The sequence below is a fragment of the Myodes glareolus genome, chromosome X, assembly GCF_982192425.1.
Source record: "Myodes glareolus chromosome X, mMyoGla1.1, whole genome shotgun sequence".
Classification (NCBI taxonomy): domain Eukaryota; kingdom Metazoa; phylum Chordata; class Mammalia; order Rodentia; family Cricetidae; genus Myodes; species Myodes glareolus.
In genome coordinates, this window is record NC_142053.1 from 40330694 (window position 1) to 40345747 (window position 15054).

At 38.9% G+C, this 15054-nt stretch overlaps 1 protein-coding gene across 6 annotated transcripts in view; it reads left to right on the top strand.

Annotated features, from left to right (window-relative positions):
• Window positions 1-15054, top strand: part of Pls3 (plastin 3) — a 95755-nt gene that overhangs the window by 65639 nt on the left and 15062 nt on the right. For all 6 annotated transcript variants that reach the window (XM_048439226.3, XM_048439227.3, XM_048439225.3 and 3 more), the window contains 6 exons: window positions 280-443; window positions 8960-9089; window positions 9565-9697; window positions 11908-11989; window positions 12729-12894; window positions 13982-14124. In XM_048439226.3, the coding sequence (XP_048295183.1) occupies window positions 280-443; window positions 8960-9089; window positions 9565-9697; window positions 11908-11989; window positions 12729-12894; window positions 13982-14124 (818 nt within the window). The remainder of the gene's footprint in view (window positions 1-279; window positions 444-8959; window positions 9090-9564; window positions 9698-11907; window positions 11990-12728; window positions 12895-13981; window positions 14125-15054) is intronic.

Genomic DNA, 15054 nt, shown 5'->3' on the forward strand with positions numbered 1-15054 from the left:
TTCTTATAATCAGGAATGCTATTTTTAGGTAAAGCTGTGTACACATTAATTAAAATGCAAGACTCATGATATAAACAAAGCATTGCCCTTCAGTTAAAATAGACATTTCCCTTCCAAACATTTTTATATTTCAAATAATGAAAAAAAGATTGCAATTAGGCAAGCTTGTGAAGTGATAATATTCTTTTTGATATAATAATCTCAAAAATTTATTTCTAACCTTTTTTATTCTCTCTTTTTGTTTGTTTGTTTGGCTGTTTTTTCTTCCTTTCTACAAAGATCTCAACAGCAATGGATACATTTGCGACTATGAACTTCATGAGCTTTTCAAGGAAGCTAATATGCCATTGCCAGGATATAAAGTGAGAGAAATTATTCAAAAACTCATGCTGGATGGTGACAGAAACAAAGATGGGAAGATAAGTTTTAATGAATTTGTTTATGTAAGTATGGGAAAAATCTGATTATTAAAAGTCATTGTTCCATTGTCTAGTGGGAATTTTAAAATGTAAATACTATTGTATTGAATAGTTAAATACCTCATATTAATACTCTGGTACCAAGTAACATTTTTGTCATTCTGCTTACTCAGTTTAATTCTTACAGCCACCCGAATACTTAACAAAACATCAAGGAAGGTACATTGACAGAAACGAAGCTATATCACAATGCTCACAGTGGGCACAAAATCTCCTTCAGGAACGTCATTAGAGGGCATCTTTCAAGGTGCTAAATGACATTTTTGAAGCATTCTTTCTCTCCCCTGTAGAGAGCAGAGTGCTTCACAAGATTAATGACATCATATGACTCAGTCTTAGAAGTTTCCTAAGCTGAACGTTCTGATTGAAAGGTGTTTCTTAAGCCCTGTACTAGTAGTATTAACTGTACCGTTTTCTCCAGGGTGAGCATCGTGATAATTAACAGCTAGAAGCATACTCCTTCAGTCTCTTGGAAGAAGCACTTACAATTTTTGTTTTCTTGTCTAGTGTCATCAAATATTCAAGGTTCTTGGCTGATTGCATAACAGTTCTCCCCTGTAAGCATTTAGCTCAGCGTGTGTGACAGGCACGCGGTTCTTTATCAAGATTTAACTATTTTGGCTGCTAGCAATTACAGTCTAGATTTTATTGACTTACAGATTTTCAGTCTATATTTGTTAAGAAATTATTGTAAGATGCCTTTAAAGAGCTATAGATAAGAACACCCTTAAGGGGATGGAGAAATGGCTCAATAGTTAAGAGTATTGACTGCTTTTTCAGAGGACCTAAGTTCAACTCCCAGCACAGGCATGGCAGCTCAGGCTGTTTGTAATTCTAGAAAAAGAATGCTCTAAGAGCAGAGGCAGGTAGACCTCTGTGAGTTCAAGGTCAGCTTGGTCTACATAGCAAATTCCAGGCCACCCATGGTTGCAAAGTGAGACCCTGTTTCAAAAAACAAACATGCATGTTTTATGTTTTTGTTTGGGTTAGGGTTTGTTTTGTTTTTGAGACAGTCTAACTATAAAATCATGGTTATCCTGCCTTAGCTTCCAGAGAGCTGAAGAAGAAAGTCATGTACTACAGTAACTGGCCTAAGATTTTATGAATATTACTATTTATTGATTCATTTACTTGGCATATTTTATTTTTTTGGTTTTTCAAGACAAGGTTTCTCTTTGTAACAGCGCTGACTGTTGAAATTGCTTTGTAGACCAGGCTGGCCTTGAACTTGCAGCTATCTGTTTGCCTCTGCCTCCCCGACAGCTGGGATTAAAGGTGTGCACCACCACTGTCCAGCTGATTTACTTGGTTTTTAAGACTACCTTTGGCTATGTAGCTCAGATTGACATCTAATTTGTGATCCCTCCTGCCTGAGCATCTCCAGTGCTGGGGTTACAGTAGCATACCATACTGCCTGAGTATTTATTACTGTAAGTCTCAGTTTGACTAGATGTTATTAGGCATTCTCTTCAATTTACTGCAAACTAGTGATTTGTATTTAATATTTGGCACCAAGATTCGACATGCCTACCCTCCTTTTCTATACTTTATCTTGGCAGCAAGACAGCTGCTATTAGAACATATGCTATTATGAGTTGCCATGACTCACTATGACAAGTGAATTTCAGATATGTTCCCTCTGATTAGAGCTAACTCAAAGAACACACCATATGGTCAGAAACAAATAGACTATGTAATCAATCATCAGAGGTGGGGGAGGGAAGGTTGCTGTTGTTTGAAAACTATAGGCGCATGTCATCATTACCATTAAAATTTCTTGCCATTTTCTTTTGAGAAACTGATTTCCTCCCGTCATTTCTGTCTCCAGTTCTGGCCAAAGTCTTTTGCATTGAATTCTGTGTTCAATAGTAAGTTACAAATGATTTGTGATTTGAGCACTTGCATGTCTCTGTATGTAACTTGCATGGGTCGCTGAGAATTTAAAGCAGGCCAGAGCAGCAGGGAAGTGTGGTCAGTTGCTTTTGATACAACTTACACTGAGAATCTTTGTGTCTGCTAGGAAGAAGCAGCCTAAGTTATTAGGATTTGTATTCTAACTGGGATTGCTGAGGACAAAATTATCAACATGTTTACAAAGAAAATAATGTTGGGAAAACGTTCGGTTTTGTATATTTTGAAACACTGCACCTTCCACACATTTTTAGTGACTTTTAATCAATAATTGAAGTTTTCTTAGTATGTTCTTTAAAATAATTTGGGCAACAGTAGGAATTTTCTAGAATTCCTATTACATATTAAAATATTAAAGAGAACATTTTAGGTCAAAGTAATATTTTAGAAGTACAAGGATTTACACTCACTTTTGTTTGAAACAGGATCTCAGCCCTGACTGTCCTGTAACAGACTAAGTTGTCCTGGCTAATATAAACTCAGAGGTCTGCCTGCTTTGACCTTGAGTGCTAGAATTAAAAGTGTGACCAATCTGCCCTGATTCAACTTAAAACAAGCATGTATGGGTCTTGAAAAAAAAAGTGAACTGACAAGCATTGTCCAGAGGGCGAGTAGCCCTTTCTAGTTAGACTCTGGTAATCAAGAAACTTGAGCTGTGTCCTAGCTAAATGGCTCATCAACACTGACTGTTCTCCTAGAGGTCCTAGATTGGATTGCCAGCACCCGCATGACAGCTCACAAACATCCGTGACTCCAGTTCCAGGGAATCTGATGCTGTCTTTTGGTCTCCAAGGACATCAAGCACATATGTAGTACACAGACATACATGCAGGCAAAATACTCATACACATGAAACAGTAGTGTTTTAAAACTTGAGCTATGATGGTAAAGTAACCCACATAATCTTTCAGAATGCTGCTGCCATGACTGTTTAAAGAAAAGGGGACATTGAAATGACTCTCTGCTTTCCTGGGCTTTGCCCCCAATATGACACCTTGCAAGTTGTTACAGAATTTAGACTATGGCTTAACTCACCAAGAGATGGAGACTATAATTCTTGTCAGCTATTAGCATATTGAAAGAGAAAGACATGTATTCTCACATGCTAGGTTTTGGAGTTTTATGTGGATGAAGATTTAAAGGAGTATTCACTGTAAACTAAGTATAAACAAAATTAGTTTCTATTAATTTTCAAATATATATATATATATATATGACAGAAAAGGCTCCAAATATTGTATACAAATTTCAAAGGCAGAACTATAATTAATTATTTGTTTTCATTTTAAGTATTAAAAGCTGAAACTATAGTTTGTTTACGTGTTTAGATTTTAGGTTTTCAAGACAGGGTTTCTCTGTGTAGCCTTGGCTGTCCTAGAACTCACTCCTTATACCAGGCTAACCTTGAACTCAGATCTGCTTGCCTCTATCTCCCTCCCCTGTGCTAGGATTAAAGTCATGTGCTACCATGCTGTGCTATTGGATCTTTTCTATTTTTTGCTATTTTTCCTATCTTGTGTTATGTTTTCTTGTGTTATGGATTAAACTCTGGGCCTTGCACATGCTAGGTAAATGCTGTACCACTGAGCCATGTATCCTGAACACTAGGTTTTTATAGGTAGAAACTAACACAATTGTTTTCTTCAATTGTAAAAGGCTGATGGGCCAATATATATTTAAACAGAAATGATTGTGTTAATTTCTTGTTTTCACAATGAGAAATTTGCTTTTACATAATGGTAATAAATCTTTAATCTTTTACTAATAGAATTGACCCACAGGATTAATCATTTAAAACAATCAAAGTACTTAAAACAGTGCTAGGCATGGAATAAATGTTCCATAAATGTTAGTGTTTGAAAAATTATTTCTATTTTTATTGATTGAATCTTTTGAGCCAGGGTCTCACCAAGTTACCCAGACTTGGCAAACCTCAAGGGCTCAATGATTCTTTTGTGCTCAAACTTTGTGGCAACTGTGGGACTCTAGGCCCCCTCATACTCTGATATTTCTCCTATTACAAAGCAAAGTAGGGGGATCACAAACACTGACTTCTCTTCCAGAGGACCTGGGTTCAATTCCTGATACCCACACAACAGTTCATAACTGTCTGTAATTCCAATTCCGGAGACCCAACACACATGGCAAAACACCAATATACATATAATAATAATAATAATAATAATAACAGTAATAATAATAAAAGTAATAATGTTTTTTTCCAACTTGAGGCCTGCAACAGTTTCCAGAAGAAGGAACACATTGAGCTCATTAGGATCACAAGTCAACCTTGAAAAGATTCATTGAAAAGACTAGTACAGTCTTGCCTGGCTCTGATTTCTGAGATTCCTGTAAAATTTGATCTAGTAATGTCTTTACTGAAGTAGAAAAGAAAAGGCAGATTTTCCATCTGGTGAACCAATCTGATGAATGTATTTTCAATTCTCTTATTTTTTAAAAGTTTTATTCTAAGAGACAGGCTAAAATGTTATGGGACCAAATTGAGTTTGGCTGACATAATCTGTTTAGAAATATTTGGAATGTAGGATTAGGAATATAACTCAGTGGTAAACATGGACTCAGTCCTCAGGACCAAAAAAAAAAAAGACACTTAACAAATTTAATTAGACTTTCCACATTATTCCCAAGCAGTCTCTAGGTCCCATGAAAGAATATGGTATTTTATCACAAAGATGTTTTCAATTGAATTATCCCACTTTCCCATAATGTGTATAAGTTTGAATTTATCATTCAGCTAGAATCATGAAAATTTAAACAACTTAATTTATTCGAAGGTTCTGATGATTGAAGCAAATGCACACACACTAAGAAAAACAGCTTTTCCTGTTTTCTTCTGAAGCTGGAACATGCAGTGATGTGTGATATGCTTGGTATGAGGAAATGCACACCTGTCCAGTTTTCATGTATTCCACATTATTTTGAACTAGAGTGGAGGTCACAATCACTCTTTTCTTTTTACGTCACTTTGTTTTATTTTGTTTGATCCAGGGTCTCACTCTGTAAACCAGGCTGGTTTTGAACTCCTGGCAATCCTCCTGCTTTAGTCTCCTGAGTAGGATTACAAGTATGAGCCTCCATGCCAAACTATGTTTCTTTAGTGTTTTTTTTTTTGACAGGAGCTCATTACGTAGTTCATGCTCTCTCTGTTTTCTAGGCTTGCCTACAACTCACAGCAATCCTCTTGCATCAACTTCCCATTTGCTGGGATTGCAAGTGTCTGCCAACATTTTGTTAGTTTTTTTTTATTTTTCATGAGTGAGTGTATTATATCTGCATGCACATATGTACATTATGTGCATAAGTGGTGCCTGTAGAAGTTTTGGGGGCAAAGAGAATCTTACCCTCTAGAACTGTAGCTGTGCATGACTGTGAGCCACCATGTGCGTGCAGAGAATTGAATCAAGATCCCCTGAAAAGGTAGCCAGTGGTCTTAACTGCTTAACTCCAGCCACAGAAGATACGTATTATTTTCTTTGTTGTGATGTGTGTTTGTGAGTTTATGTGTGTTTTCAGGGACCTTTTTAAAGGTTTGTTTTTATTTTGAATTGTGTGTGTATGTGTGCCTGTGCATATGTTAATACAGGCTCCCACAAAATCCAGGAGAAGGTATCAGACACCCTGGAGCTGTAGTTCCAGGCTGTTGTGAACCACCTGATGTGGTTCTGGAAATGGAACTTGAGTCCTCTGGAAGAATGCCAAATATTCTTAACCACAGAGCCATCTCTCCACTGCCCAGCAGATGTATTCTAAAAAGGGCAGGGACAGCATTCCAATAATGCGTGAATTAGGCTTTCCTACATGCTCAGCCACCCTTTCTGTGATAATCACCTATACATTTGTTCATCTTGTAATCTCGTAAAATTGTAGATATAGCATAAAGTTTCAAGTTTTGAGGACAGATCATCAAAAATAGAGAAAGTGGGCATGGTGGCACACACCTTTGATTCCAACACTAGGGAGGCAGAGACAAGTGGAACTCTGTGAGGTCAAGGCCAGCCTGGGCTATACAGAGTGAGTTCCAGGACAGCCAAGAGCTGTTACACAGAGAAACCCTGATAGAATAGTATTTTCCTAAATGAAAGTATTTTATAAGACCAAAAAAAGTTGGGATTTGAGAATGGCAATGGGATAATATGTCTGTGATCATCAGTGACAATATCCATTTCAAAAATCCCTTTCTTCTTGGGCTTTCTGGTTCATGCCTCTAATTCTCGCATTTGGGAAACAGAGGCAGTCTAATCAAACAAACAGCAAAAACGTCCCTTTCTTTAAGTAGACTAATTACAAAAGGGGCACCTCTTAGAAAGACTTAATTCCTAAAGTGTCTTACCTAAAGCTGGGCTAGTGTTGCACGGGTTAGATTGTTCCAGTCTGAACTGCCACATAGTGTGAACCTCAGCTAGAGGTGCCCTCCCCTAGGGAGGAGAATGGAGGCAGCAAGCTAAAAGCCTTTGACATGTGTTATACTTTGTTCAGCAATTTTTGTTACGTTGTTTCACATAAAGTGAAGTTCTAAAGGCATTTAGAGAAAGTTTTGTGAGCCTGAGAGGTGGCTCAATGGGTAAAGCCCTTGCTTAGCCAGCCTGCTGACCTGAATTTGATCTCTCACAATGCATGTAAAGGTGGAAGGCGAGAACTGACTCCTCAGAGTTGTCCTGAGACTTCCACGCACGTATTCCTCCAATGTAGAAAGTTGCCAGACTTGTCCCTAGTTGACAGTGACGAATTTTGGCATGTGCATTGGCAAACAGAAGAAAGATTTGGGGTGAGGCAAATTCGAGAATTTCCAAAGTATAGAGACAGATTTCTTTTAGAATGCTCATTCATTCACATTATTAAACCAGGATATGAAACTTGCATTCTTCTAATTTGTTATTATGCAATTAGAACTTAAAAGTTACCCTGTTGTCCAGATTCTTTGATGAGAAAAAGAGTCATATTCAAATGTTCTAAAAGGACAACTAATAAAAAGCCTTTTATGTGTATCTCTTCTCCTCCTCCTCCTCCTTCTATTTTTCTTCACGTAACTGGGACAAAACTCCGGGACTTGTGTGTGCAGGGCAAGTGCTCTGCTGCTGACCCATCTTCACAGTTCTAATTTCACCTTTTCTTTGTTTTGATTCTGTTTTTTCAAGACAAGAATTTCTCTGTGTAGCCCTGACCATCCTGGAACTCACTCTGTAGAGCAGGCTGGTCTTGAACTCACAGAGATCCACCTGCCTCTGCCTTCTGAGTGCTGGAACTAAAAGTGTGTGCAACCTTTGCCAGGCTAATTTCATTTTTATTTTTAGACAAGATCTCATTGTGTTGCTCAAGGTGGCTATGAACTTGCAATCCTTCTACTTCACACCAGCTCTTCTTTCTTTCTTTCTTCCTTCCTTCCTTCCTTCCTTCCTTCCTTCCTTCCTTCCTTCCTTTCTTTCTTTCCTTTTTTTGGTTTTTCAGACAGGGTTTCTCTCTTTGGAGCCTGTTCTGGAACTAGCTCTTGTAGACTAGGCTGGCCTCGAACTCACAGAGATCTGCCTGTCTTTGCCTAATCCCGGTTTAATCCGGGATTTAATCCCGGTTACTGGGATTAAAGGTGTGCGCCACCACCGCCCAGCTCACACCAGCTCTTTTTTAGTGTCTACACCCTTATTCCCAATCCCCTCATTTTCTTTTATTGATTTTTGAGACATGGTTTCTCTGTGTAACAGTTTTGGCTGTCCTGGAACTGTCAGTAGACCAGACTGGCCTTGAGCTCACTGAGATCCACAGGTGTCTGACTCCCAAGTGCTGGGATTAAAAGTGTGCACCATCACTGTCCGGCCTCCTCTTTCTTAATATAAAGTCTTTCTATGTAGTTCTGGCTAGTCTGGAGCTCCCTTTTTAGACCCAGTTCATCCCAAACTTGTACAGATCCTCTTACTTCTGCTTCCCGAATACAAATGTGCACTACCGTGTGCTGCTTTTATTGTCTCCATCCTTATTTATTTTTTCAGAATTTTAATCGAGTTGCCACAGTAGTGCAATGAACTCTGTACTATCAAAACCATTGCCTGCTTAGTACTTATTTATCTTTTTGATAGTCATCTTTGCCACCAACCTAACAATTTTTTATTTGTTCTGTTGCTTTTCATTGAGTGAACTGCTGAGCTACCACATTATACTACAGAATATTTTTTAGTTGACTCATGAATCTTTGTCTTAATGCTAAGAATTGTGGTTGAAGAAGGGGAAGTTCTTCAGCTTCTCTCTAAGAAAAGAACAAAGCCTTGCTTCACAGTGGGAAATTAACAGATTTACTCGCGCCTTTGACCCACACTTTTTAAAAAAACTTAAAGTGGATTCAATGCATGCAGCACTGAATGTGTTTGGCAAGTGTGTGCAATTGACGCTTCATCTTTAGAGGCAGTATTGTAGCATTGCACAAACAGCCAATTTCCTTCTTAACATGTCACCGCCTGTGGAGAACGCTGTAGTTGATGGACAGGTAAAAAGGAGTTAAATGTGCTTCTTCTTGTGCTGCCTTGAAAACTGTGAATCAATGAAACTCTTTTAATTGATAGATTTTCCAAGAGGTAAAGAGCAGTGATATTGCTAAAACCTTCCGCAAAGCCATCAACAGGAAAGAAGGAATTTGTGCTCTGGGAGGAACTTCAGAGTTGTCCAGTGAAGGAACACAGCATTCTTACTCAGGTAATAATGGAATGGGTGTGCTTAGGTCAATACAGTGCACTTAGCAGGTACATATTATGTTGCCCTAAAAAATTTGTTTCTCTGATTAAATATTCTAAGTAGTCTTGATGGTATAATTGGTCTTGGGTCAGATATTTGCCAGAAAGTCATGATAGAAAATTGTAGCTTGTAAGTCACATAGTGAAATCTGTGTAATGATAGTCCTTATTATCATGGAGTTATGTGGTAATATTAATATTTTTAAATATTTTGTAACTTCCCTAAAGGTTGTTTAGCCTGTTTTTTTGTTCTCACTAATTTTGTAATTTATTCCTTATAGCCACTGTGTTGCTTCCAAGTGTCCTAAGAGTATGACCACATATTTGTGGTATCTGATAGCAGAACTATCCAGCAATCGTAGGTTTGGAGGCCAAATGATTAACAGAGAGTTAATTAACAGTATGAACTGATTTATTGTTACTTAATGTAATTTTAGAGGAAGAAAAATATGCTTTTGTGAACTGGATAAACAAAGCTTTGGAAAATGATCCCGATTGCAGACATGTTATACCCATGAACCCAAATACTGATGATCTGTTCAAAGCAGTTGGTGATGGAATTGTGCTCTGGTAAGATGCGAGTTAGTTTTGTCTCCAGATTTCCAAAGACAACCTCTACAGAATGAATGTGTTTGGTTATGCATGCTTGGCTGTTTGATGTCCGGAAAGGAGAGAGGACAATTACCCAGGTTTTGTCTTTTTCATTCAATATCTAAAGCTGTCTGTAAAAGTAAAAATCAGCCGTAATGTAGAGACGTCTTTATAAGATAGAACTCTCAGCTTCCTATTTCTCCTCATCACTGAGCAAACAGGACATTGCAACTTTGTCAAACTTAAGTATGTCAGTATCTATTTATTCTGAAATACCTTGACTTCCAAAGGGAAAAAAGAGGTTAGCTTTCAGTTCTCATTCTTCAGTGCCCTAATTCTGAAAGAAATGCTTTTGTCCCTGTTGCTGCCCCAGAGCCAGCTGTATCTTGGCAAAAATGGTGTAAGATTATCAACACTGTCCATTACGGCTCCTGGTCTCAGAGACAGCTTTCCACGGTGGTCTAAAATATGCTCCATGATAAATTTTGGGTTTCTTTTTCTTTTCTTTTCATTTTGGTTGTTCAAGACAGGGTTTCTTTGTATAGCCTTGGCCATCCTGAAACTAGCTCTATAGATTAGGCTGGCCTCACAGAGATCTGCCTGCCTCTGCCCCCTACCTCTGCTGGAATTAAAGGCATGCACCACCATGGCCTGGTCAAATACTGGGTTTCTGTGCAAACCCTCCCGCTCAGTAACCCTGTGGCTGGAGTTTAGATAGTCAAACCCTTTACATTTCAGTTGCTGCTGTGAGCGTCATAGTATCATATACAATTTGAGCATCCCTAATGCAAAAACCCAAATCTGAAATTTTGTGTAATTTTTGCTTATGTTTTATTAGCATATGCTAATTATACATGATACCGGGTTTCATTATGAACATTTCATATACATATAGTATATATGCAATCAATTTTGATCATATTCCTAAATATTGTCCTTTCCTATTCTATCCCCCTCCCACTCCTACTGATCCCTTCTGCTTCCCATCTCACCCCCTTCTACTTTCTTATCTTATTTTTTTTAGTGACCCAGTGAGTTTCAACAGGCTTACTTACAGGACAAGGGTTAAAGGTTAGTTACAGGAACATAGGAAACTTTTCAAGTTCTGATAATGATGCCACAGTGGAATACTCCACAGCTGGCCTCAGGTGACAAATGATAGTCAAAACATAGGTGCTCCAAAAATACTGCATAAAATTGCCTTCAGTGACATAGTGTATGCCTAATATGTTCATGGCCTTGGTTTCCAAACTTGGCACTACATTGGGCGTGGTGGCATATGCCTGTAATCACAGCACTCAGGAGGTGGGGATAGAGAGATGTCTGTGAGTTTAAGGCCAGCCTGGTGGACCACATAGTGAGTTCCAGGACATCCAGGGAAATATAGAAAGATCCTGTCTCAAAAGAAAAAAAATAAAAAGATAAAGAAAGAAGAGAAACAACAACAGAACATTAGCACAACAAAAAACACAAAAAGCAAAATTTATATTCAAATTGTATATGTGTATGTGTGTATATGTATATTAAATATGAATAAAATGTTTATTTGAACTAGGATACCCCAGTATGTCATTATGTATGTATAATATGCATTTTGGACACATGTAGTTTCTTGTGGTGAACATGATGGATACAAAATACAACATTTTGTATTATTTTTATTGTGTGTGTGTCTACATGGGTTTATGTGTACCAAAAGTGTAAAGATACCTGTGGAGGCCAAAAGAGGGCATAGGATCCCCTGAATCTGCACTTACAGGCAGTTGTGGGCTGTTCAGTGTGGGTGCTAGGAAGCAAACCAGGGACCTCTGCAAGAGTAGTAAATGATCTTAACTATCTCTTCAGTTCCAAATCTACTGTATTTTTAAGACTGAATGAGGGGTATTTTATAATAAATTTTAACGATGATGAAGATTTACAAACTGTTGTTGTTTGAGACAGGATCTCCTGTGTCTCAAGCTAGCCTCCAACTTGCTACATAGTCTACACATGACCTTGAACTCCTGATTCTTCTGCCTCCATGCTCCAGTGCTGGGAATCAAAGCTTCTCCATTTCCCAATTATGTGGTTCTGGAGGATCAAACCCATGGCCTCATGTATGCTAGCTAGTTAAGCACTCTAAAAAGTGAACTACTTCTCCTAACTTTAGAGACTCTAAAAGTAGATCAACTTTTGTTTGTTTGTTTCAGCAAAATGATTAACCTTTCAGTTCCTGATACAATTGATGAGAGAGCAATCAACAAGAAGAAACTTACGCCCTTCATCATTCAGGTCTGCCATGTTCCCTGAGTCCTCCTAAATGATATCATGGTTTGAAATAGAGGTCATAGCTTCTGTGTTCTATCTGCTCTTCTTTAATCCTCAAGAGCAGCACTGAGTGGGGAATGATTCTGGATATTTTATACGTCGAGCTGGGACTCAGAAAGGCTTGGAGAACTTGCTGAAGTTCACAGAGGCGCAGATCCTCATTGAACTTAAAGTCCTATGTTCCTTTTATTATTACCTATTGTGTTAAGATATTGCCGAAATAAACAAAATGACATAAGGTATTACTTATCTCGTGTGCTGAAGGGATGGAACATTTTTCATTTTCTCGCGAGTGAGTAGTAGATTAGTATACCTAAGTTTCTTGGAGCAGGACTGTCCCTTGAGATGTGCAAGTTGTATGCCATGTGCTGCTGAATTCACATTTAAACAATTTTAGAAACGTGACACTAGTCACATGGATAGATTTACTTTGGTTACTTGACTTTTTACTTTAAAATCAGCAGAATTCAAGTCGACCAAAAAAAATATATAAGTCCACTTCCTGTAGTATTCTACAAAAATAATAGGAAAAAGGCGGAGATTTGCCACTTTGCTTTTTAATTCAGAATTCTGTTTGCTGTGAATGTTGGGTGGATGGAACTAATACCTCGTATTGATTTCTTACTGTTATTTTCAGTGAAGGCAAAAGTAGACTGAGTGGGGGAAGAAAGGTCAAGAAGGGTATAATTTGGCTGTCTTGCAGGAAAACTTGAACTTGGCACTGAACTCCGCTTCTGCCATTGGGTGTCACGTTGTGAACATTGGAGCTGAAGATTTGCGGGCGGGGAAACCTCATCTGGTTTTGGGACTGCTCTGGCAGATTATTAAGATTGGCTTGTTCGCTGACATTGAATTAAGCAGGAATGAAGGTAATGGAACCCAGTTGTTATTTTGCAAGATATTTATGAGTGATTTTTTTCCTCTTTCTCTTGCATTTAGCTGAAGTGAGCACATGTTAAGTAGAGCAAACACAGAGATATTCAGGAAAACAACCCGTAGACCTCTGTTCTTTAGTTGTTGCGAGCATATGCATGACAGTTCACATTTGATTTTACTATAAAGATGCAACAATGCAGAGATTGACACTGGTGTCTACCTCAGTCTCTTTCCACCTAGGGCTTTTTTCTGTGTGTGTGTGGGGAGGTCATAGGGGTGAGTACATGTGAGTACATGTGTTTATGGGGATGAGGACATGTGATTTACAAGTGTGTATGCATATGTGAGTGGAGGCCAGAAATCAACATAGGGTGCCTTCCTAAAGCACTCTCCACTTTAGTTTTTGAGACAGAGTCTTTCACTGAATCGCCAGCTTACCAATTTGGTAGCAAGCCCCAGGGATCCTTCTGTCTCCACCTCCCCAAAAGTGGGATTACAGATGCACACCACTGCAGCCAGCTTTCTCCAGTGTTGCGGAATCCAAGCTCTGGTCCTCATACTTGCACAGCAAGCAATCTACCAACAAGTTCCTCTCTCCAGTCCCAGCACAAGGTCTATCACTGAATCTGGAGCTCACCAGTTTGGCTAGACTGCTGGGCAGCAAGCCCCCAGAGCAGCCCCTGCTTCCACTTCTGCAGTTCTAGGGGTACAGACTTGTGCCGCCATACTTGACTTTTTCCTGTAGGTGCTAGCGATTGAACTCGGGCCCCTGTGTGTTTTCACAAGAGCTCCTTTGCTGACTGAGCCCATCTCCTCAGCACAGATTCTGGCTGTCTCAAAGCTAGAAATCGCTGGTAGTAGAACTTACATCTCTATTACCACTGAACAAAGCGTCAAAAGACTGGGTGAAGTTAAGTATGCTGCTCTCTGCTTGTGACCCCAGCGTTTGGGGCAGGGAGATCATGAGATTGAGGCTGACATGAGTTTGTCTCAAAGAAAAACTCAGAGAGAGAGAAAGAAGTAGGGGGGAGCATGGCCACTAGCACTTCACATAATGACTGAAGGGTTTATGTCTACAAGCACTGGCGGCTTTGCTTCGAGATGGTGAGACTTTGGAGGAGCTTATGAAATTGTCTCCAGAAGAGCTTCTGCTGAGATGGGCCAACTTTCATCTGGAAAACTCAGGCTGGCAAAAGATCAACAACTTCAGTGCTGACATCAAGGTAACTACGCAAAGTACCAGCATTTGGGGAGTTGTAATGACTCAGGAGATTTTATTCCATTTTAACAAAGCAAAAATTATTCGGTGTCACCAAGCCTTGCTGCCTCTTATGCTTTGAGAAAGACTCTTGCTGTAGTGGGCATCACTCTTGTAGACAAGGCTGGCCTCAAACTTACTGCGATTCTGTTTCTACTTCTTGAGTACTGCCATACAGACACGTGCCACCATAGCTATATGATTCTATTTTTCTTGGTTTTGTTGTTTGTTTTGTGTTTGTTGTTTGAAGCAAGGTCTTCTGTAGCCCAGGCTGGCTTCAGATCAGCTATGTAGCCCAGGCTGGCCTCAGATCAGCTATGTAGTTGAGGATGATATGAGTTGCCATACTCAGTTTTGTGAGGGATTCTGAATTAAACCTAGGGTTTCACACATGCCAGGCAAGCCCTCTAGTAACTGAGTCCAGTTGGGTTTTTTTCAGATATGATTTCGCTTTGTATTCCAGGTGGGGCTGTAGCTCACTGTGTCAGCCAGGCTGGCTTCAGATTTTGCAATTTTCCTGCATCTTCCTAAAGAATATATACAGACATTTACCAATGTGCATAGTCAGTGGAAATCTCTTTTTAAAATGTTTTTGAAAAGCAAAAAAAATATTGAATTTGTTGGTCATGTGAGGCCTTAACCTCAGTACCTGGCACAGTGGGTGAGGGGGAGAAATGAATTTGTTTTGCTACGTGTATTCCAATCTTAAAAGGTTAAATGTTATTTTACCAACCATATTTGTATCTCTTTTAAGACTTTCAGTTCTACTTTTAATTAAATATATAATTAGCATGGCAGATGTTGTCTCTAGAGGTTGCTATTTATTGTGCTTTGTAGTGATATAATGTGTTTATTTTCTCTTTCCTTATGCTTCCGGGATGTCTGCTCTTCTATT